General features: G+C 48.3%; 1 protein-coding gene across 1 annotated transcript in view; it reads right to left on the bottom strand.

The window, feature by feature from the left end:
* The window catches only part of LOC136941697 (phosphatidylinositol phosphatase PTPRQ-like), a 30,642-nt gene extending 10,085 nt beyond the window's left edge, over positions 1–20,557 (bottom strand). The window contains exons 1-37 of the mRNA XM_067234248.1: positions 20,551–20,557; positions 20,127–20,173; positions 19,868–20,012; positions 19,449–19,724; positions 18,931–19,148; positions 18,390–18,570; positions 17,914–18,243; positions 17,483–17,791; positions 17,078–17,374; positions 16,669–16,974; positions 16,448–16,578; positions 16,202–16,331; positions 15,920–16,073; positions 14,750–14,847; positions 13,873–13,970; positions 13,118–13,283; positions 12,778–13,038; positions 12,507–12,667; positions 11,337–11,448; positions 9,093–9,201; positions 8,844–8,958; positions 8,205–8,274; positions 7,534–7,733; positions 7,136–7,364; positions 6,697–6,825; positions 6,451–6,597; positions 5,916–6,079; positions 5,180–5,708; positions 4,640–4,801; positions 4,143–4,322; positions 3,790–3,897; positions 3,414–3,695; positions 2,971–3,252; positions 2,427–2,547; positions 2,115–2,269; positions 534–679; positions 131–299 (exon numbers count right to left, since the gene is read on the bottom strand). Of these exons, the coding sequence (XP_067090349.1) occupies positions 131–299; positions 534–679; positions 2,115–2,269; positions 2,427–2,547; positions 2,971–3,252; positions 3,414–3,695; positions 3,790–3,897; positions 4,143–4,322; positions 4,640–4,801; positions 5,180–5,708; positions 5,916–6,079; positions 6,451–6,597; positions 6,697–6,825; positions 7,136–7,364; positions 7,534–7,733; positions 8,205–8,274; positions 8,844–8,958; positions 9,093–9,201; positions 11,337–11,448; positions 12,507–12,667; positions 12,778–13,038; positions 13,118–13,283; positions 13,873–13,970; positions 14,750–14,847; positions 15,920–16,073; positions 16,202–16,331; positions 16,448–16,578; positions 16,669–16,974; positions 17,078–17,374; positions 17,483–17,791; positions 17,914–18,243; positions 18,390–18,570; positions 18,931–19,148; positions 19,449–19,724; positions 19,868–20,012; positions 20,127–20,173; positions 20,551–20,557 (6,724 nt within the window). The remainder of the gene's footprint in view (positions 1–130; positions 300–533; positions 680–2,114; positions 2,270–2,426; positions 2,548–2,970; positions 3,253–3,413; positions 3,696–3,789; positions 3,898–4,142; positions 4,323–4,639; positions 4,802–5,179; positions 5,709–5,915; positions 6,080–6,450; positions 6,598–6,696; positions 6,826–7,135; positions 7,365–7,533; positions 7,734–8,204; positions 8,275–8,843; positions 8,959–9,092; positions 9,202–11,336; positions 11,449–12,506; positions 12,668–12,777; positions 13,039–13,117; positions 13,284–13,872; positions 13,971–14,749; positions 14,848–15,919; positions 16,074–16,201; positions 16,332–16,447; positions 16,579–16,668; positions 16,975–17,077; positions 17,375–17,482; positions 17,792–17,913; positions 18,244–18,389; positions 18,571–18,930; positions 19,149–19,448; positions 19,725–19,867; positions 20,013–20,126; positions 20,174–20,550) is intronic.
* Positions 20,558–20,833: the final 276 nt, after the last annotated feature.

The following is a 20,833-nucleotide window of genomic DNA, read 5'->3' on the forward strand; positions in this document are numbered from 1 at the left end:
CCCATATCGATTTGTTTCTGGATCTGTCAGGTGGGTCTGTGTGTTCGTCCCGTATAACTGACTAAGCAGGTTTTGTTTGTCAGTCTGTGTCTATGCCTGCTCAGTGTGTGTGTGAGGGAGAGAGACTGACCGTTCTCAGGAGTGAGCATGGTCAGGGGGGCGCTCCTGACCCCTCCGTCTCCCTGTATGGTGCTGGAGGTCATCCACAGACTGTAGTTACTGCCCCCTAACAGACCAGACAGGCGGTAGGAATACAGCCAGCCCAGGGGCCCAGGGGCCAGCACAGACACTGGGGCTCTCTACAGAGAGAGAGAGAGAGAGAGAGAGAGAGAGAGAGAGAGAGAGAGAGAGAGAGAGAGAGAGAGAGAGAGAGAGAGAGAGAGAGAGAGAGAGAGAGAGAGAGAGAGAGAGAGAGAGAGAGAGAGAGAGAGAGAGAGAGAGAGAGAGAGAGAGAGAGAGAGAGAGGGTGAGAGGGATCACTCCATTACCGCTGAATATAATTACCACACAGTCCAGTCCTGCGTGAGGCTCACCTGCTGTTTCTCAGTGGTGTTGTCCATGTATTGTATGGTGTAGTGAGTGATGATGCCGTTGGGCTGAGTGGGGGGGTTCCACAGCAGAGTGGCAGCAGAGGAGGTCACGTTCACCACTGACACATTCTGAGGGGGGTCAAAGGGCTCTGGGGGAGACGACAAACAGGGACAACAGTTGTAACCATACATTAATGTCCATAAAAAGTAAACAGTGATATTTAATAACTGTGTTTACGGTTCTGCATTTGTGTGTGTGTATCTGTAAGTGCGTGTATGAGCAGAGATGACGCAGAGATTTTCCTTTAATTCCTTGCTACCGTATTAGCACAGGGCTGTACATTAACAATAACAGGCGTAATTTCAGTCTTAAAGTTGGAGGCTTTTAGTCAAGTTGTATTGTAATGGTTACTTTCAATGGTTCCTTTCATTTTCTAATGAGGTACAGTGCCCTCCAATATGAATAAGAGCATATAGTATATATAGTATATATATGTCCAGTATGCTATGTCTGAAAAGACATAGCATACTAATTTCATGAAAGAAAGAATAAAAGCCTGATCACCAAACCATGTTGGCTAGGGGCCCATCAAACATTTGTGCCCAGGGGTCGGAAACTTGATGATTCAGACGTACTCCTCGGCCGGTTGTCCGTGATGAAACACGCCGCAAACGGTACAAGGACAAGAACACTAATCCTACCCCTTTAGCCTCCTCGTCAGTTTCTAGAGACATGGATATAGCGAGCAAACAGGCATTCGACAGGAACAATGTTCTTTCAGTTGTTGTTGTCTAATTTATGTGGATGCAATGCAGGAAGACAAGACTATTTTACAGCAATGCATAGCACAAAGGAATTAAATACAAATGTTCATGTAAACATAGCAAACAGCCCCCAGGCAGAACTGTACATACAGCGCTGTATGGTGAGTTAGGCCTACAATTATGACAACTGGCTCAACCATTGTGCTATATGACGTATGGAATGATCTAAATATCTAGATGTTTGTGGGGGTAATAAGACTATTTAACAGAGAACCAATATAAATGACAGAAGCAGTTGATCATCAACTGTTGATGATTCAGAAAACAGCAGACGATTGCAGGCTACATATTCATTTGCATGAATGTACCAGAGCATTTGCAATTTGTAAAAAAAGAACAAGTTGACTTGCTTTTATGATGTGCATAAGTGACTAGATGATATGGAGGTTGAACAAGTACTTTTGAGAATTTCAATTATGATCTGAGCAGTGTAGGTACCAAAGCCACTGAGTGACTCATCAGAATCAGTAATACTTTATTGATCCCAGAGGGGAAGCTCTTGTGTTGCGTTTGCACACTTAGCATATCAGGAATAAGGGATATAAATACAAATAGAAAGTAGCTAAATAGAAAATAAAGGAATATACATGTCTAAAAATATTAACTTAAGAATATAAAAATATGAGTAATCACCAGCTGCATCACGGGCACTGCACTATCTATAATTCCAGAAATCTGTATGTGTCACTGACAGCATCACGGGCACTGTGCACTAGCGTGTATATACTGTATGTGTATATGTGTGTGTGTGTGTGTTACCTGTGTCGGTGGTGGTGAAGCTGATATATACGAGCACCCCTCCGTCCCCCAGCCGGGTCCAGCTGGATACAGAGGCGTTGTAGCGGCTCTCTGAGTCCACATCGATCACCACCACAGTCTCTGTCACGTTCTGCCACTGCTCTGACGTCTCATTCCTGACACGAGTCATCACAATACTCTTATCTTTCACAGAATCCATGTTGTTTAGGACCAATCTTTGGCAGACAGATATCCAAAACAGCAGACACACACACACATACGGACGCACCCACACACACACACACACACAAGCAGATAGGTGCTGTCTCTTACCAGACTCTGACCAAGTAGTAGAGTATATCTGAGTTGGCCTCAAGAGGAGCTTCCCACGACAACTCTACCTGGTAGTCTGACAACTTCCTGGCCTGGAGAAACTGAGGGGGCGTGTCTGGGACTGAGATGTAGGGGGAAAAACACTTCCTATTGGTCGTTTCAGAGAACACTTCAACACACAGCCAGTAGTGTGCACCACACAGAAAACAATTAGTTGGTGAGGAAGACTGCATAAGTTGGTGAGGAAGACTGCAAACGTTTTCAGATGATGCAACACAGCAGACACCCCTGTAGGAGAGACAGTAACATACACAGCATTGTCTAGCAGGACCTGGAGAGACAGAAGGTTATTGGTGGTGGTCCAGCACTGTGCTGAACCTCTGCACCCTGGCCTGAATCCTGTAGTGGAGGGGAGAGATGGAGACTGATGAGAAGCTAATCTCCAGAGGTCAACCAGATCCACCAGGCACCTGAAACCTCAGAACCGAGCCCAGCCCCGGGTCTCTCCTCCCTAGTCCCTCCTCCCTCATCACCCCCCTCTCACCATCCTCCAGGGTGGTGATGTTGAGTGGATCGCTGGTCTGGTTCCCGGGGCCGACGCGAGTGTGTGCCTGCACGGTGAGGCGGTAGCGGGCGTACTTCCTCAGGTGGGTGATGGTGGCGTGGCTGGTGGGGGAGGTGAGGTTGAGGTAGTGGGAGGAGTTCCACAGCTGCATGCTGTAGTGTGTGATGACCCCGTTGGGTACCAGTGGAGGCCTCCAGGTCACGTTCACCTCACTGGGACTGACGGATACATAGGAGAGGTCGTATGGAGCACTGCCTGGAACTGGGGGGGGGCGGGGGGGGGGGGGGATTATACACACACACACAGACAGGTGTTAAACAATGTTCACCTATTTGCACATGCTGATGACTGTTCTTGTTTTCACAGTAAAGTGTATAACAGGAAACTTGTGTGTGTTTGTGTGTGTGTTTGTGTGAACTCACCATCCTCCCCTGACAGCATGTGCAGGGGGAGGGAGGTCTGGTTCCCGTGTCCATGGCGTGTGTATGCCTTGACAGTTACGTTGTAGTAGGAGGACGGCTTCAGCTGGCTCAAAGTCACTCTGGCAGAGGAAGAGTTCAGCATGGCAGAGTACGATTGGTTCTCATAGAGGACCTCGTACTGTTGGATCACCCCATTGGCCTTCACTGGGGGGGACCAGGCCAGAGTGGCGGTGGAGGGAGTGGTCTCTACCACGGTCAGGTTCCTAGGGGGGGAGTCTGGCTCTGTATCAGAGAGAGGAGGGGGGGCCGAGGTGAAACGTCAAGCATGTGTTTCTATGCAGAGGAGGGTGTGTATGTGTGTGTGTTTAAGTCTTACCATCCTCTGGAGTGACCACAAAGATGTTGTCTTTGTCAGACAAAGAGCTCTCTCCTACTGCCGTTGACGCCGCCACTCTTAATTTATACCAAGTGTACTTCTCCAGGCCTGGAGCACACACACAGACAAAACCCATGAGTGTGTGTTCAAGTGTGAATTCGCGTGTGTATCTGAAGTGACTGAGAATGTGTTTAGGTCTCAATCCAAGTCTCGCTCTACATTCTAACAATACAACCTGGCTAGGATTAGGTGATAGAGCTGCGGTTAAGCATTTGACTGCAGAACAAGAAGTTACAGGTTCAATATCCCCCCGTACATAGCTTTGGATAAAAGCTAAATGAATCCATCATTACCTGTGAGCAGTATGCTGGTGTTTTGTGTGACTCGCTGCAGTGCCTGGTTGATGTAGAGTTTCTGGCCGTAGAGGGTGTAGTGTGTGATCAGTCCGTTAGGGCTCTGAGGTGGAGACCATCGCACCAGGATGGAGGTGGAGCTAATGTTCTGGTAGGACACACCCACCACTGAGCTGGGTACTAAAACAGCACACACAATCACTTACACACTCACACAACCACCGATTTCTTTTGATAAAAGATATATGATTGAGATACAAACATAACATGTGGCTTACTGGATGATCTCCTATATGTGTGTATTTGTGTGTGCAAGTGTGAAAGTGAGTTAGTGTGTGTGTGTGAGAGTTAGCATGCGTGTGTGTGAGTGAGTTAGCATGTGTGTGCGTGTGTGAGTTAGCGTGTGTGTGTGTGTGTAAGTTTGAATGTCTTTGTATGTGTGTGACTTACCATGTGTGTGTGTGTGAGTTAGCATGCGTGTGTGCGTGTGTGCCCACCCTGCTCGCGGGTCTTTGCGGTGGTGTTTGTGGAAGGACCCTCCCCCATGACAGTAGCGGCGGTCACTGTGAAGGTGTACTCAGTGAAGGGGCTCAGTCCAGTCACCAGGTGGGACTGCTGCTCCAACAACATATCCCCCAGTTTCTCTGTCAGCAACACACCTAGAGAACACACACACAGATGATGCAATACCAGAGGGGCACAGTCGTCTAGCGCCCATGTAATCAGTAAGCAAAGCAACAGCAGGTGGAAAGTGAGAGGTGGGATGGTAAAGGTGACAGGTCAGAGGCCGGATGGTAAAGGTGACAGGTCAGAGGCCGGATGGTAAAGGTGACAGGTCAGAGGCCGGATGGTAAAGGTGACAGGTCAGAGGCCAGATGGTAAAGGTGACAGGTCAGAGGCCGGATGGTAAAGGTGACCGGTCAGAGGCCGGATGGTAAAGGTGAACGGTCAGAGGCCGGATGGTAAAGGTGACAGGTCAGAGGCCGGATGGTAAAGGTGACAGGTCAGAGGTCAGAGCAGGGACAGTGCTGTGGTACCTCCCGAGGAGAGAGTGGAGGCAGCCTGTGTGGAGGGGTGTGTCGGCACGTCTGCGTTTCCTGTGGCGGCAGCGCGAGTGGAGAGGCGTGGCTGGCCGGGGCTGACGGGGTATGAGGTCATGTCTCTGGTCTGTGGTTGGTTTGTCAGCCAAGGTGGGGGCGTGGCTTTGGGTGCCGAGGTCACAGAGAAAGGGGAGGTCACAGAGATTCTAGTCGGAGGGAAGGCGGAGTTAGGGCTGGTCCCAGTCCCGGCCGCCATACTGGGCAGACTGGTACCACTGGGAAGGAAGCTTGTAGTGACCCTGCGGTCAGGGGTGGGGCTGAGGCTGTGGTTAGGAATGATTGAAGCGCTGAGGGTGAGGCTGGATACTGCCATGCTGGTCGGGGGCGCACGGTCGGAGAGCGTGACCGTGAAGGCAGGAGGCGAGGAGGTCAAGCTGAAGTCAGCTGATCTCTTACTCCGTCGAGAGTTGTTGTAGACATTTAGAGGTGGTGTCGCATTGCCATAGAGACCAGTCCCGTTCAGGTCCTGAGGAACCAGCCCAGTATTACTACAGTACTGTGCACTCTGCCTTAACACTGGATAACAACAAGCACAACTGACAAGAACACTTTGGACTGTCTAAATGAAGATTTAAACACATTTGAGAAATTTGAGAAATTCAGTATTTAACTGTCCAGGTCATCTCCAATGAGATGAGCGGGTGTAGCAGGCCATATCGCGCAGCAGGTGTACCTGTTGTCCGTACAGGGTGATGTCCTGGAGCAGGGTCCCAGCTGACAGCACCAGGAGGCTGTAGTGGGTGATGAGGCCGTTGGGCTGGGCTGGGATCCTCCAGCTCACACGCACAGACACCGAGTCCTCCGCTACTGCTTTCAGATCCTGCACTGCACTGGGGGCTACGCGCACACGCACATGCACATCTTGTGTACAGCTATCCTGGTGGGAACTCAGAGTTCAGTCCCATTACAAATCCTGTCATGCCTATCCCCTAATCTGAACATGAACCCTTCCCTTAATCAAGAAACCTAACCTGAACCCTAAATGTCAGCCTACAACACCAACTATTAATGTCAATTCTAACCCTCACACTAATGCTAACCCTAAACCTTATACCAATAAAATGTCCTCACAAGGCACATCTTTTGTTGGGCTTATTACAGTAACTTTGCGGGGTTTTCTGGTAATTAAACAAAGTCACAAACACACATATCCTTAAGTGACCATTGAAAGATACTACAGAAACAGCCCTGTGTGTGTGTATTCTTACCCTCAGCAGGTGTGAGTACATCTCTGTGTGTCTCAGGACCTACTTCCCCTGCAGACTTGGCCCTGACATCCACTCTGTAGCTGGTGTAGGGGGTCAGACCAGAGTAGATGAACCTCAAGTCTCCCGTACTGTTTTCAAAGACTAACCCTGGAAACGCACAGGATTGGAAAGGTACACAGTGTGTAACATTTCCATACATTTCTTGACGGTATGTTTCTGTGCGTGTGTGTGTGTGCGTGCGCGTACCCATGGGTCCATAGAGGTAAACGACGTAGGAGAACCTCCCTGTGATGATGGAGGGAGCGTCCCAGGACAGAGAGATGGACCTGGATGTCACGTTCCACACAGAGAGGTTTTGAGGAGGGTCCTCAGGGGCTGCAACACGCACACACGTTATGACCAAGGATTTCAATCAGACCAATGTTGACAAACCTGCAGAGTTGCTATAAAGGAAGATATTCAGATGGGAGCAGCCCAGTTAGGTATTGCCAACCAGGTAGAGAACATCTTAAAGCAGCTGGCTATAGGCTATATAACTTTAGGCTGATCTCTGTCCACAGGTTTACCCTAGCTAGCTTCAACACATCCTGCTAACGCTAACTTCACTCCTATGAACAGGATGCCCTGTATCCAGCACTGTTGGCAGGCCTATGACTTAGTCTTAGAACATTCCAGCAGTGTGCACCTGATTCTGGCATGCGGACCATGGTGGAGGCGATCTGTCCCTCCCCCTCAGAAGTGAAGGCGGACACCTCGAAGACGTAGGCGGTGTAGGGGCGGAGCTTGTCCACCCCCACAGAGATGGGGACGCTCCAGGCTGCGGCGGGGGGCACGGCCGACAGGGTGATGGGGGGAGAAGAGGCCGTCACCTCTGATGGACTGGGGGTCCCACGAGAAAGGATATCTGCTGCATCCTGAGGGACACACACACACACACCGACTGCATTCACATACAACAAAACATGTCCGAGAAAGCAGACAAAGGAAGTCTGAGGCAGGAGGGTTAAAAGAAGTAAGGGAGAGCGAGAGCGAGAGAGAGAGGAGATAGAGACACACAGAGAGAGAGGGTAGAGAGAGACGTACGTTGCAGTGCGGTAGAGCTCCAGTCATGATGTCCTCAGCATTCAGCTCAAGTGTCCGGACAGTCTGACCCGTGCGAGCGTGTTTGGCTTTCACCGCAAACTTGGTGATGAGACCGTTGATGAATTCGGGCAGGTACCAGGTAACTGCTACGAAGGTGTGGTTCTCAGCAAAGGCACTTAAGCTGTTCACCAGGCCAGGGGCTGCCAGACACAAACACATACAAACAAACTGTATAACAAACATAGAGAGCTAAGACGAAGCCTAAAATGTAAATTTAAGATATTTGTCTCTGTCACCAGCAGACATAAAACCATGCAGAGAAGAAGCGCACATTTTGTACACACACACACGTGCGCGTGGACACACACACAGGAACTATAACAAAAAAACAGATCTTTTTACTCAGTTCCCATCAGTCATTTAACAATGCACAGAATAATCTAACACTTTCTGCACACACACACATGCAAGCACACACGCACACACACACCATAACAAAGACAGAGATCTTTTACTCGTACTCCATCAGTCATTCGACAACGCAGAGAAGAACTGCACACATTCTGTGCACGTACACACACCCACACACGCACACACACTGGGTATTTTGATACTAATGTCTGAGCATGTGCATAACTGGATTTGGAAGCGTGCTGTGCTTGAATACCCACAGGCCTCAGCAGTCTTTATGTATAAAGACTTGCTGAATGGTCCAACGCCTGCTGAGTTTTTTCCTGCTACCTGGAAAGATAAAGAAAGCGAGAAAGACAGAGAGAGAGGGACACAGATATAGAGAGCGAGACAGAGAGAGAGACACAGAGATAGAGAGCGAGAGAGAGAGAGAGAGAGAGAGAGAGAGAGAGAGCAAGAGAGGGAAGGGGAAAGAGTCACGGAAACAGACTCAAAACATTGTGACATGCATTATTCTCAGCGCAGGTAGCAATCAGGGCTGGATCCTGTACTGACTGACTAACACACTCAACTCTCTGATCTTTACACAATGATGGCCAAATGATTAGCAAATGATTAGCAATGGCTAATGAATTCCGAAAACTAATAACTGTGGTCACATTGGAGAGCAGTCAGTGGAAAAAAAGAGCCACGGGCCTTCCATAGATCTGTTTACCTGATCAATAATTCAATTAAATCAATAATTCAACCAGATCAAGAGAATGAAGTCCCTGTCTGTGGCATCTGCCTTGATTAGACTCACACACACTCACTGTCATGCAAAACACACTCTATTGTGCAGGTCCTGGATGTGATGATGTGTGTGTGTGTGAGTGTGTGTGTGTGGCTGCACACCGTACCTGGATATTGTAGGTGGACCCAGGAGTGAAGCTGGAGTGCAAGGTCTCAGGTACATACCCGTCTGAGGTCACCTGTGTGAAGCTGGGGTCAGGATGTGGACACATCTCCTTGTACCTAAAGAAGACAAAACCATCACTAACATCACACGAGCTGTGGCCGAAAGATGCACAAGTTCTGGGGAATGCTTGATTATGAAACAGACTCCTATGTAAAGCATGCACACTTCTGGGCATCATTCCAAATATCACCTGATGACATATTCGTCAACGATGGCAGTGTCAGGAGGCATGCTCCAAGACAGGAGAAGCCCTTTGGATCCCACTCTCTTACCCTCCAGTCTAAATGGAGCACCGGGAACTAGAGAGGAGAGGAGCAAAGGAGGAAGGTTTACAGTTTTTTTCAAATGCTTATTCACAAATTCCTTACTTTTCACACAATTTCTGATACCTGACACTCAAACACCAGAACCACACCTCAAATCTGCAAAACCATACGCACATTTTGGGCTCAGTTTTCAATTTCATAAAACACTTTTTTTCAAAACACAACACACAATTCTCCACGTAACACCAACAATTCTAACAGGAAGCATCTTGATTTCCTTTTTCAAACACAACCAATCAAAATGCCACACTAATTCATCAGTGCCTTACACTAACTCCTCACATGTGCAAACACTCATTGCTTTACTCAAAACCAACCAATCATGGCTTTAGAATAGGCCTATAAATAGCCTAATTTGAGTTGATTTACAGTGGTGGGTATAATTTGAACCTTAACTGTAGAAAAGATAACAGGTATGTAACAATATACACGTTCTAATGTACACATAATAGCTGTTTCAGCACAACACACGGTATACTATACACAAGCATATATTTTAGCACCCATGCATCCATTGACTGCAGTGCACTGCATGATTGGTGGATTACTGTATCATACCGTGCAACAGTACAGTGACTGTAAGAAGACATTCTGACAATGTTGTAGAAAATAGTATATATTACTGTATGCTACAGTTCATGGCACACACAGACACCATTCCGTAATCACCTTTTTCAAAATTAGGTTTGGTTTCTGTCCTACTACACTCTTTCTTTTGTACTGTGTAATCCTGTATTCACAACCACAAATGCTTATAGTAAAAAAATAAGTTTGGTTTCAATCTTGTTTTTGTGTTTACCATGAATTTTTCATCATCTCTGCCATTTACTTTCAATCTTGTACAGACATTTACAAAGGAGCTCATGAAAGAAGAGCTTTAGGTTTTTAATAACTGTGTGTATATGATATATCCAAAAATGTAATATAATGGCAAAAGTGTTTGCAACATGAGACAAATGTGTGCTTTTTAGAAGTGTTTTTGATATTTTGAATGCAGTGCTTCATTTAGCAAGAGAAGCGAGGCATTTTGCATTTTGTGTGTGCAGTTGTTGGATTTGTGTGTTAAGTTTTGAAAAAAAGAGGACAAGTAAAAGAAATGTGTAAGCATTTGAAAAAAACTGTAACAGAACAGAGAAGATGGGAGGGAAGGAGAGCTGAGGCAATCTAACAGAAAGACTTTCAGAATTTCGTATTGGGGGTTTGAGTAAAGTGGCCAGCAGAATATTACTGTTGTACTATCACTTCAGAAATCCCAGTTGAGGCCAAGCAGAACTGATGTCTGCTTCTGATTCTGTGTGAGATAGTGTGAGTGAGTGAGTAAGTGAGTGAGTGGAGAGAAAGAGAGGAGAGAGAGAGGAGAGAGAGAAACCGAGAGAGAGAGGAGAGAGACAGAGAGAGGAGAGAGAGAAACCAAGAGAGAGAGGAGAGAGAGAAGAAAGTGAGAAAGAGGAGAGAGAGAAACCAAAAGAGAGAGCAGAGAGACCAAGAGGGAGAGGAGAGAGACAGAGACAGACATTGAGATAGAAAGACAGAGAGACAGAGAGATAAAGAGAGAGACCAGGTCCAGGTGAATAAGTTCTAACACAGCAGTGGCATTTAACAGACATTCACTGCAGCACCATTCTTCCTGCTGCTCAAAAGCCTGGGGTTAGGTTACCTCAGAGGATTTACAGAAAGGAAGGCAACACCCCCCCCCCCCCCCCCCCCCCACACACACACACACAGTACTTTTTATATACAGCAGGGGGCAGAATAGGGTATTTTTTTGTTTATCACAGTTCTTCGAAAAGTATAGAGAACATTCCTAGAAAAGCATGTTGTCTGCACCGCCTCTGACCTCATCTTTCTTAGCCTCTTTCATCTTCTCTCAAAAACGAAACCAGTGACGCCCCACTCATGGATAGAATAGACTAAAAAATAGTTGTCCTTAACCTCACTTGCCTTTCCTCTCCAGTATACCAAAATCCATGAATCTATCTGTTCTCCATGGTCACTTCCCTCTAGTCTTGCCCACTGGTCAAATGTGTATAGGGTAAGGATCAGAGCAGATCTTGTGTGTGTGTTTGTATGTTTATGTGTGTGTGTGTGTGTGAGTGTTTGTGTCTCACCTGTCAAGTTGGTGTTCACTATGCGACTGACGAGAGGGCCGATGTTGGAGGAAGAGTCTGCTGTCACTGTGACCGTGAACTGGGTTCCAGGACTTACACTGACCACGTTGGCCTAGGGTGGAAAACACAACACAACCACCCTGTCAACAACATGACCACACTGGCAAAACAAGACCACAGGGTAAGTCAAGGAAAGGACCATGGAGCTAACATTCTATTCTAACCTCTCTTTTAACAAGACAGACAATACACAGTGTGTATTGCATTTATTCAGTGTGTGTGTGAAGGAATGAGAGAGAGAGAGAGAGAGAGAGAGAGAGAGAGAGAGAGAGAGAGAATGAGTGGAATAGTGGAGAATACTCTTACCTGTATGTATGTGTGTCCCAGACAGACGGTAAGGAGCAAGGTGAGAAAAAGGGCCATGCTGGTGTTAGCTGGTTAGCCGTGCTAGGGGTGTTAGCCAGAGTTTGAGGCAGCAGGTTGGGGTTATAGAGGCCTGGAGATCGGGGTGCTTCCAGGGTAACGTCAACCAAGTATGGGTTAATCCAATTTTTTTCAATGGAATGAAATCCAGTTCCAGCAGGCTTTAGCTAGTTAGCGATGGTAGAGTTAGAGTCAGGCTGTTGTGGCCCAAAAGTAATCCAGATTTCAGCAGTTACAGTTAGCAGATTGCAGGGCAATGGGTCCTGCATTAGCACAAGGCTAACTCTCTCCCCTATCTCTCCAGAGAGAGCAGCTTCAGCAAATGAATCATTCAGACTTGAGCTCAGGAGGCCTACCTAATAAATAATGAGCTCTATTACTCAACCCCTGTGTATGTTTGTGTTTGTGTGTGTGTTTGTGCATGTGTGTGTGTGTAAGGTTACGTTGGGGGGTATCGGACACCTGGCAGCCGGGGAGGGCAGCTAAGGGGCGGGTCTTTAGAGTACAGGAGGAGTGAGTGTGTACATGTGTGCCCAGTACTTAGCTTGTGTTTGTGTGTGTGTGTCGTTATCTACTGTATGATGGTGTGTGCATCATTATCTTCATAACTCATGGAGGTCAACAGTAGCTGAAGTACTTCTCTGGTTTACTCTGGTGCTGATAACATCACATGTTTAATGGTGTGTGAGTGTGTGTGTATGTGTATGTATGTGTGTGCAAAGTGGACTGTTATCCAATATCGAATACCTGTACGTGTCCCGAGGGTGTGGGGTACACAGAAACCCTTCCTTGGCTAGGCTGCAGGCTGACGTGGTACTGATCCACACAGCCCTCAGACTTCTCCCAGCGCAGAGAGAAGGCCCGCGCCGACACACTCACCACACGGACACCTCGTGGACGCTCTGGAACTGAGGGAAGGAGAGAGACAAGGAGAGGAACTAAGTGGAGAGAGAGAGAGAACCAGAGGGTCGGTACGGGAGTGGCTACGTGGCGTGATGGTTCATGTGCGGTCGCATACTCGTGGTCACGGTCAGAGAGGCCGCGGCCCCTGCCACTCCTCGCCTCACTCGCTCCACGCTCACATTGTAGCTACAGCCGGCCCTCAACGCAGTCAACGTGGCGACCGTCTCCTCCTTGGAGACGCTCAGCGCACGTGTGTCGGCGCCCTCGGCCAAGGTCACTCTGTGGAAGTCAAAGTGACCAACAGCAGTGTCCCAACTCAGCATGGCGCACGAGGAGTTAACATGCAGAAGGGAGATGGAGCACACACCTGCAGGACCTGCAGCACAACACACACACACTTTAGTACGAACACATGGAGCCTTATGCAGAAGGGAGAGTGTGTGTGTGTGTCTTACGTGTGTAGAAGTCTCTGCTGACAGGTTGGCTGGAGTCTGACCCCAGTAGGGTTTGAACACTGAGGCCATAGTCTGACCCTGGGGTCAAATCCCCAATCTCTAAACTGGTACCCTGGACAAGCAACTCACGCCACAACATCCTGTTCCCCACCAGGCCAAAAGACAGCTGAGGAGGACAGACACACACACACATACAACAGACACATACACACTGAGTGAATACATTTAGAGTCATTTGGTGAGCGTTTCTCTCAGTAACTGCTTCACAGTGACTCCATCTATTCAACTTTTTTCTTTGTTGTCGATCAATTAGTCTTTTATGACTGGTGTGTGTGTGTGCGCATAGTGCTTGGTCATTCTTCCTGGCCATGACTCTGGGGGGTCATGCATCTTTAAAGGGCCAGTAACCAAAGCTGTGCTGCACTGATGAGAGTTGCTAGGCGACCAGCAGCGAGTGTGCTTGCTGGACGTCCACAGGTGAGTGTGGAACCTGACCCACACGGCCTGCTTCCTCTCATAAAGAACTCATTCTGTGTGTGTGTGTGGGTGGCGTTTTGTACAGTATAAAGAGAGCATTCTGCGTGCAGTAAGCTGAGACATTTGCCACTGCTGGTAATTCCAATGCAAGCATAAATGCCATTGGATGGCTTAACATAACCTTGTGTGGATGGTTCAAGTCTGCCAATTGTCAGAATTGTACGAGCGTGATAGTCTGTGGGTCGTACCATCTCTGAGTGAGAATGGGGGAGTCCTACCTTGTACCCCTTCACTTCCCCTGGTGGTGGCCTCCAGCTCACAAACACAGAGGTCACGCCCTGTTCAATCAGCATCACTTCCTGAGGGACTTCTGGAACTGGACACAACTACCAATCAGCAGCTTCCATTTAATACAGTCTCAACCAATCCACAATCATCCTAGGTTTCTCTTTTTCAAACGTGTGTAACGGCCACAGTCGTGCCCCCCGTTTTGGTTTTTCCCTGCCCTATTGTCTTCACCTGAGTATTTAGGTTTCTGTTTTTCTGTTCAGTCTTTGTCTTGTCATTACCCCTGCCGGTGTGAGTACCCTGTCTGTTCCTGTTTTGAGTAATAAACCTTTTGTGTTGATGCCATGTTTGCTGACTCTCCTGCATTTGGGTCCTACCCCACCTCCCGCCATGACAGTGCCTCTTGCCCTGACAGAATGACAAGGAGGACGTCTGGCCACCGCCTGCCCCTGCCCCCGCGCTCCCAGGTGCACCTGTTTCCGCGCTCCCAGGCGCCCCCGTGTCCGCGCTCCCATGCGCCCCTGTGCCGACTGTCCTGCGTTTGGGTCCTACCCCACCTCTCACAGTACCTCTCGCCCTGACAACGTGTATAGGGAGTCAGATGGCTGAGCGCTTAGGGAATCGGGCTAGTAATCAGAAGGTTGCTAGTTTGCTTCCCAATCTTGCTTATGTTTCATCCTAAATAAACATTGCATTGAGGTTTAACTTATTCAAGCTCCTGATACAATCTAGCATACTTTGGAATGCATTCCAAGCACATGACTTTGACAAATAACTTACTACTGCTGCCAGCAATGGAAAGAATGTTGCATATTCATGCCTTTGTGCATGTGTGTGTGTATGAGGTCTGTGCTCTGCTCCACTCACTGGTGCTGATGTTGACAGTAGCAGGGTTACTCCTCCTCTCTCCATTGGTGCTGCTGACTTGTAGAGTGTAGTAGCTACCAGGGGCCAGGTCTTCAAACCTGCGGGACATGAACACAGGGCCAACATGTCACCACAGACAGCCCACAGTGCTCAGGAACACACCCACAGCCTTGTTACTGTGGAATAATTATATGTTCATGAACAGTAGTGAATAACTAGAAAGGGTAACATTTCTGGGGAAATTGTGAGGTCCAAACCTATTGTTTGCATACTCACTATTGAAGAAGATTGCATAGGTTGAAAAGCATAGCCAGCAACATACATTTGTTGCTGCTTAATTGGGTGTGCTTTGCCTTCGGCAAGGGCACAACCTTTGTTCTCTCACATATATATTATTTATTGGATGTGCTTTGCCTTCGGATAGGGCACAACCTTTGTTCTCTCACATATATATTTGGGTGTGCTTTGCCTTCGGCAAGGGCACAACCTTTGTTCTCTCACATATATATTATTATTATTGGGTGTGCTCAAGCCTTCGGCGAGAGCACAACCTTTGTTCTCTCACATATATATTTATTATTGTTTATTTTCGCCCCCTAAAACTCAGTCAATATTTGGCCTACATAGACAACCTAGGTGTCAAAAGTTTCGTCTTGGTAGCGATTGAGTTGCTTCTATTGGGATTTACGTTCCGTTGCATGGTTTAGGCTCAAATTACGTTTTTGTGGCGAAAAGTGAAGCTAACGGTGGCTAATTTGCTAGCCACAGTCACTGACGTTACTAACGTCACTACGTCACTAACGTCACGAAAACACGCGTGACTACCTTTGGCAGAACATTCGTTTTGCATCTGTTAACTTGGGGGATAGCTAGGTTAACTATAGCTTTACTGCAAGGCAGCTGCAGAAACGCCACAAGCAAAGAGGCCAGGGTGATAACTATTTACTCATTTTACTTTGTGTTTTTTTTAGCATATTGCATTTGATCAGGGCATTCGCCAGGAGACTCACACATTTTAACAATTTCTCATGCTGAGAGATAAGGGATAACTTGTCCCGCTATTTACAATTAATGGACAAGGCACAGGCATACTGAGATGATCGTTGTCTTGAGTTATAAACTGAGCATAAGCCAATCAGAAAACATCACCAGCACCCCCCCCCCATTTACCTATGCTCCAGGGATGTGAGGTTTAGCTGTTGATTGGAGGTTTGGTTTTTGATTGACAGGATGTATCCACTGACCACTCCCCTGGCCGCCCCCCAGACGAGCGTCACTGAAGTTGTCGTTTTACTGAGCACCATCACCTCCACTGGACTGGGGGCTGAGGGGAGGAGGAGGGGGGAGGACAAGAGGGGAGGGGGGAAGGGGGGAAGGGGGGAAGCTGAACTGGGGGAAGCAAGGGGGAGTAAAGTTGTATGGAATTACCAAGGTGTGTGTGTGAGTGTGTACCTGCTGTAATGTTGAAGGTAACAGCAGGGCTGTCTGTAAATCTCTCCTTCTCTGTCCGTACTCTGAAGTGATACAGTCTGCCTGGTGTTAGAATTGTAAACACTGCCCTCTGACCTGACACTTTTAACACCTATAACACACAGACACACAGGACAGCAAAAATAAGCACAAAATATACCCCAAATAAAATACTGCACGCAATAGCTTCTCGTTACATGTGACATCTTCTCATTGGCCACAGCTCACCTTGAAGGTGTGATCGCAGTCCAAACAGATGACCTCATAGGTGTGGCCATGTCCTGGTGCTGGGTCCCACTGCAGCTCTACAGACGACACCGTCACCTCTCCCTCTCTCACACTGCTGGGAGGGGCTAAACCTACACACATAAACACACACACACCACACGTAAACATCATCCTCCATGCGTATGTGGTTAGTAAGCGAGTGTGTCTTGTCAGTAACTCACATGTCCTGATCGGGTGTGTTAGGTGGTAGGGAGGGCTCATCCGGCCTTTGCTAGTTGTGTACACACTCAGTCGGTACTCCACTCCGGGACTTAGGTTGCCAAGGGTTACGTTGTGTGTGTTCGGGGGGAAGGGAGACCCCTCGCACACCTCGTCACACACTTTCCCCCCACATCCCCCGTCACACCTGCCTTCGCACGCACAAACCTTGACGCCGTCAAACAGGCCGAGGTGTGGCGTCTGTACGAACACGACCACGGACTCGCTGCCCACGGAGAGAGGTACAGCTAGCGGCACTCTACACGGCTCTGAACACAAACACAGGGGGGGAGAACGTTCCTCCCAGACCTTATCAAGCCGCCAGCATCCATCTCGGGCAGTACACACAGACACAGAGACACCGTCTCCTACCTGTGGTGTGACGAGTGCTGATCTCCAGGCTCCTGCTCCTCTCCCTCAACGACACCACCCCAACCTCGTAGGTCTGACCTGGGGTGAGGGGGCCCACGACTACCACGCACACAGGCTCATGTACCCACAGTGCATCGGGGCTGGAGTGGTTGACCCAGAGAGGGCTAGGACCTATTCCGTCGCCGGGTTGTGCCTTGACTTCATACCCATCAGGCTGTTCGTCTGGCGGGGGGGTCCAGCACACGGTGAGGTTTCCATCTCGACTTGACACAGTCAGGTGACTTGGGGGCCTCAGTGCTGATAGGCAGATATGCGACAAGTCACACATGGCTTCACTCTGATAGCTGGTACTGGGTATTTTTGTATACGTCAGTATACGCATGAACAAAACACAACCTTTCTCACCAGTGCGTATCAGACATGTATCTCCACAGCTTTCCACCCCGCCCTCTGTGACGGTGTGAACTCCGACCTTGTACTTCCTGAACGACTCCAGCTGTCCAATCACAGCAGAGTATGTCTCTCGTCCACCAATCCTAGATCTCCTGGACACGTTGTGGACTCCCTCAACCCTCTCCTGTCCTGAGGACATGTCCACCCAGCGAACTATGACCCTCCAATGCTCTGCATGCTGGGACTCGGGGGCCACCCAGTGAACCGTGATCTGATTGGCTGTGATGTTTCCCACAGAGACGTTCTGAGGAGGGAGGGGCCCTGCGGGTGATTTACACGTGTAAACATCACCACAGCAATTCAACAACAGAACTTTAAAAAACTATATATTTTGTACATGAGTGAGTGAGTGGTTGAGTGTGTGTGTGTGTGTCTAGACGTACTGGTGTGTACTGTGTGTATACGTCCGAGGCTCCAGGAGGCCCCAGCTGGATCCGAGGCTGTGAGGGAGACAGAGTAGAGCCTCCCTGGGGACAGACCCGTCATGTTAGCCCCTCTGGTTGACAGAGACACAGGGACCCGCATACCTCCCACCCTGCTGCTGACACTCCTCCCTGTCCCCTCCTTCCCATCCTCCTCTTCATACTGCACGCAGACCTGAGGGACAGACTGAAGGCTGGCATTCAGAGGAGAGAGGTCACCCCAGCCAAGCTCCACCGTTCTCTCGGTCACCTGCACCACCTCAAAGGAGAACGAGGGAGGGACTGGAGGGACTGAAAAAGAGAGACACAGCCACAGTATTTATCTGAAATCCTATGTAGCCTTTGTCAAAACAGCAGGTGTTTACAGCAGGAAAGGTTCGAATGATAAAATCCTCAAAGAGAACACTGATAAGGGTGTAACCTCAGGGTGTAATTACTCTGGTGGTGGCAGATGAAAGGGAGAGATATGCCACAGAAGAATGGAGTTAGGAAGTAGCCTGGCCCTGTGGCATTCCTCTGGAGGGCAAAGCAGTCTGTCTGATTGGACAGCAGTGATGATGTCACCTCGTTGGTCTGGTTGTAGACGGAGCCATCGGACCAGCGAGAGCCACCCTCTTCCTGTAAAGAAGAATGTGATGATAACCAACAACGAAAACACATTGCCTGTATTCTTCTAGAAACTTGTAACTGTCCTCAGTGCTTAATTACACTCATTTTGCAACAAGCATCCATTGTCATCCCCTTTAGCGGATCCAAAAACACACCTCCTCTTTAAGGAGTGAGTACACATGCTGGCTCTGGGATTCATGTGTTTATAAAGTAAACACCGTCATGCTGACGCAGTTTATTGTAACTCTCTGAATCCTATAATGACTTTAACACTGCAGGTACAAGCTTGATGACAACACAGTGAATAACATTTCGGATTACAGCAGTTTAGCCTTATCTGCTGGATAGAGTGGAATTAAACAAGTTTACCTTTCGATCATTGAGTGCAGTCCACAGCAGCAGCAGTGAATTGTGGGTAAGCAGGTGTGTGGACATGAAGAGGAGGTCCTCCTGGGTTTTGAGGTCAACAAGGTGAACTCCTCCAGCCACACCCCTGCACGCGCTCTGGGCGTGAACCCACATCAAACCCCTCCTCCTTATGCTGTAGCAACTCCGCCCGCTAGCCAGCCAGCCAATGGGACACTTGGCTGATGAGAGAAATGATGAACAGCTCATATATTTACATTTACATTTAGTAATTTAGTCAGTTAGCAGACGCTCTTATCCAGAGCGACTTACAGTAAATGCAGGGACATTCCCCCCGAGGCAAGTAGGGTGAAGTGCCTTGCCCAAGGACACAACGTCATTTTTTCATGGCCGGGAATCGAACCAGCGACCTTCTGATTACTAGCCCGATTCTCTAACCGCTCAGCCACCTGACTCCCCATATATGATGTTGTGAAAGTGGGTGACCGGAACACAGTCGGGCAGATGTTTGTGCGCTGTACCTGTTTCGATGTTGACGTGAAGTCTCTGTGTTGAGGTGATGTTGAGGGCGGGAAGAAAGGTGGTCACACTCGCTTGGACACTATATCGCGTCCCAGCCTGTAAACCTGTCACTGCGCACCGGCGTGTTCCTGAGGGTTGCGTCTGACAGGTGTGTGTGCTGGTTTGGGAGCTGGTGTCATGTAGACTGAGCGTGGTGAGTGTGTGTCCTGTCTGCAGCGTGCAGGTGAGCAGAGCGGTGGTGGTGGTGGTGTCTGCCTTCAGGGAGGGGAGGGGCGCTGGGTTTACAAACAGGAAGCAGGAGACAGAGGGTGTAGGACGGAGAGTTTGTTTACATACGTACAAGACGGTTGTAATATCACTATGGTTTGTTGTCCTTTTTGGTCCTGGGACTTCTACCTTGGTAGAAGGTTAGTCTTACCAATGTGGAAGGTCTTGGTCGCCACTGAAGCATTGTGTCGGATGGCTGTAAGAGTGATGTCATATCCTCCTGGGTCCCCAGCCAATCGAAGAAACGTCCTGCATTCAGGTGAACATGATGTGTGATGCACGGGTTCCAACCACTCCTAGAAAGGAGGGACAGAAGTCAAGATGTCACAACCAGCTTTTAAATCCCAATTCACAATACCTATTCACAACAAACTTGCTACATTTCTGTATTTTTTTATTGGGGTTCAAACCGTGTGGTTGCTCATGGTCCTGAAGTTGACCAGGTAGACATCAGGATCTGGACCGGAAGGGAAGTGACCAAACACAACCTCAACCACAACAGGCTCTGACCACTGCAAACATGACAGGTAGACCATCTGACAGGGAAGGAGATATTAAATACACCTTTCATATCATTCAGGATAAACATTTGTAAATGCTAATTAAATGTATGTTTAAAACTTTATAAACTTAAATCGACTATATAGCTATAGTAGACTATTATCCTACACTACTCTTCACTATAGGCCACTACAAAACAAAAACGAGCAAAAATTCACGTGCATCTGAAGCGATACATGAACATGGAGATTGCATCCACATCAAGAAAGGTTAATGTACACATGGCAAACAATGAGACGACACTGCATAATTCATGTCTGTAATAACTCTCACCTGACATAACCCCGCAAATAAATAGAGACGAGCCGTGTCCCCCATTTGGAATGACGTGGTCAAATCATCAGACAACAACTCGTATCACCAAGTCAGTTAGTTGTTTCCAGGGAGCACAGACTTGATCGAAATTTGGTTCCGGCATGTATCTGTATCAGTCTTCATACAGAGGGTACTAACCCTCGTGTGTAAACGTTTTGGATAGAATAACGCAGCAAAGTCTCCTGTCTGGGTTGATACAGTCAGCCTCCACCAGCTGCTGTCTGTAGTTCCATGTGGATGA

This window comes from Osmerus mordax, chromosome 4 (assembly GCF_038355195.1).
Source record: "Osmerus mordax isolate fOsmMor3 chromosome 4, fOsmMor3.pri, whole genome shotgun sequence".
Classification (NCBI taxonomy): Eukaryota; Metazoa; Chordata; class Actinopteri; order Osmeriformes; family Osmeridae; genus Osmerus; species Osmerus mordax.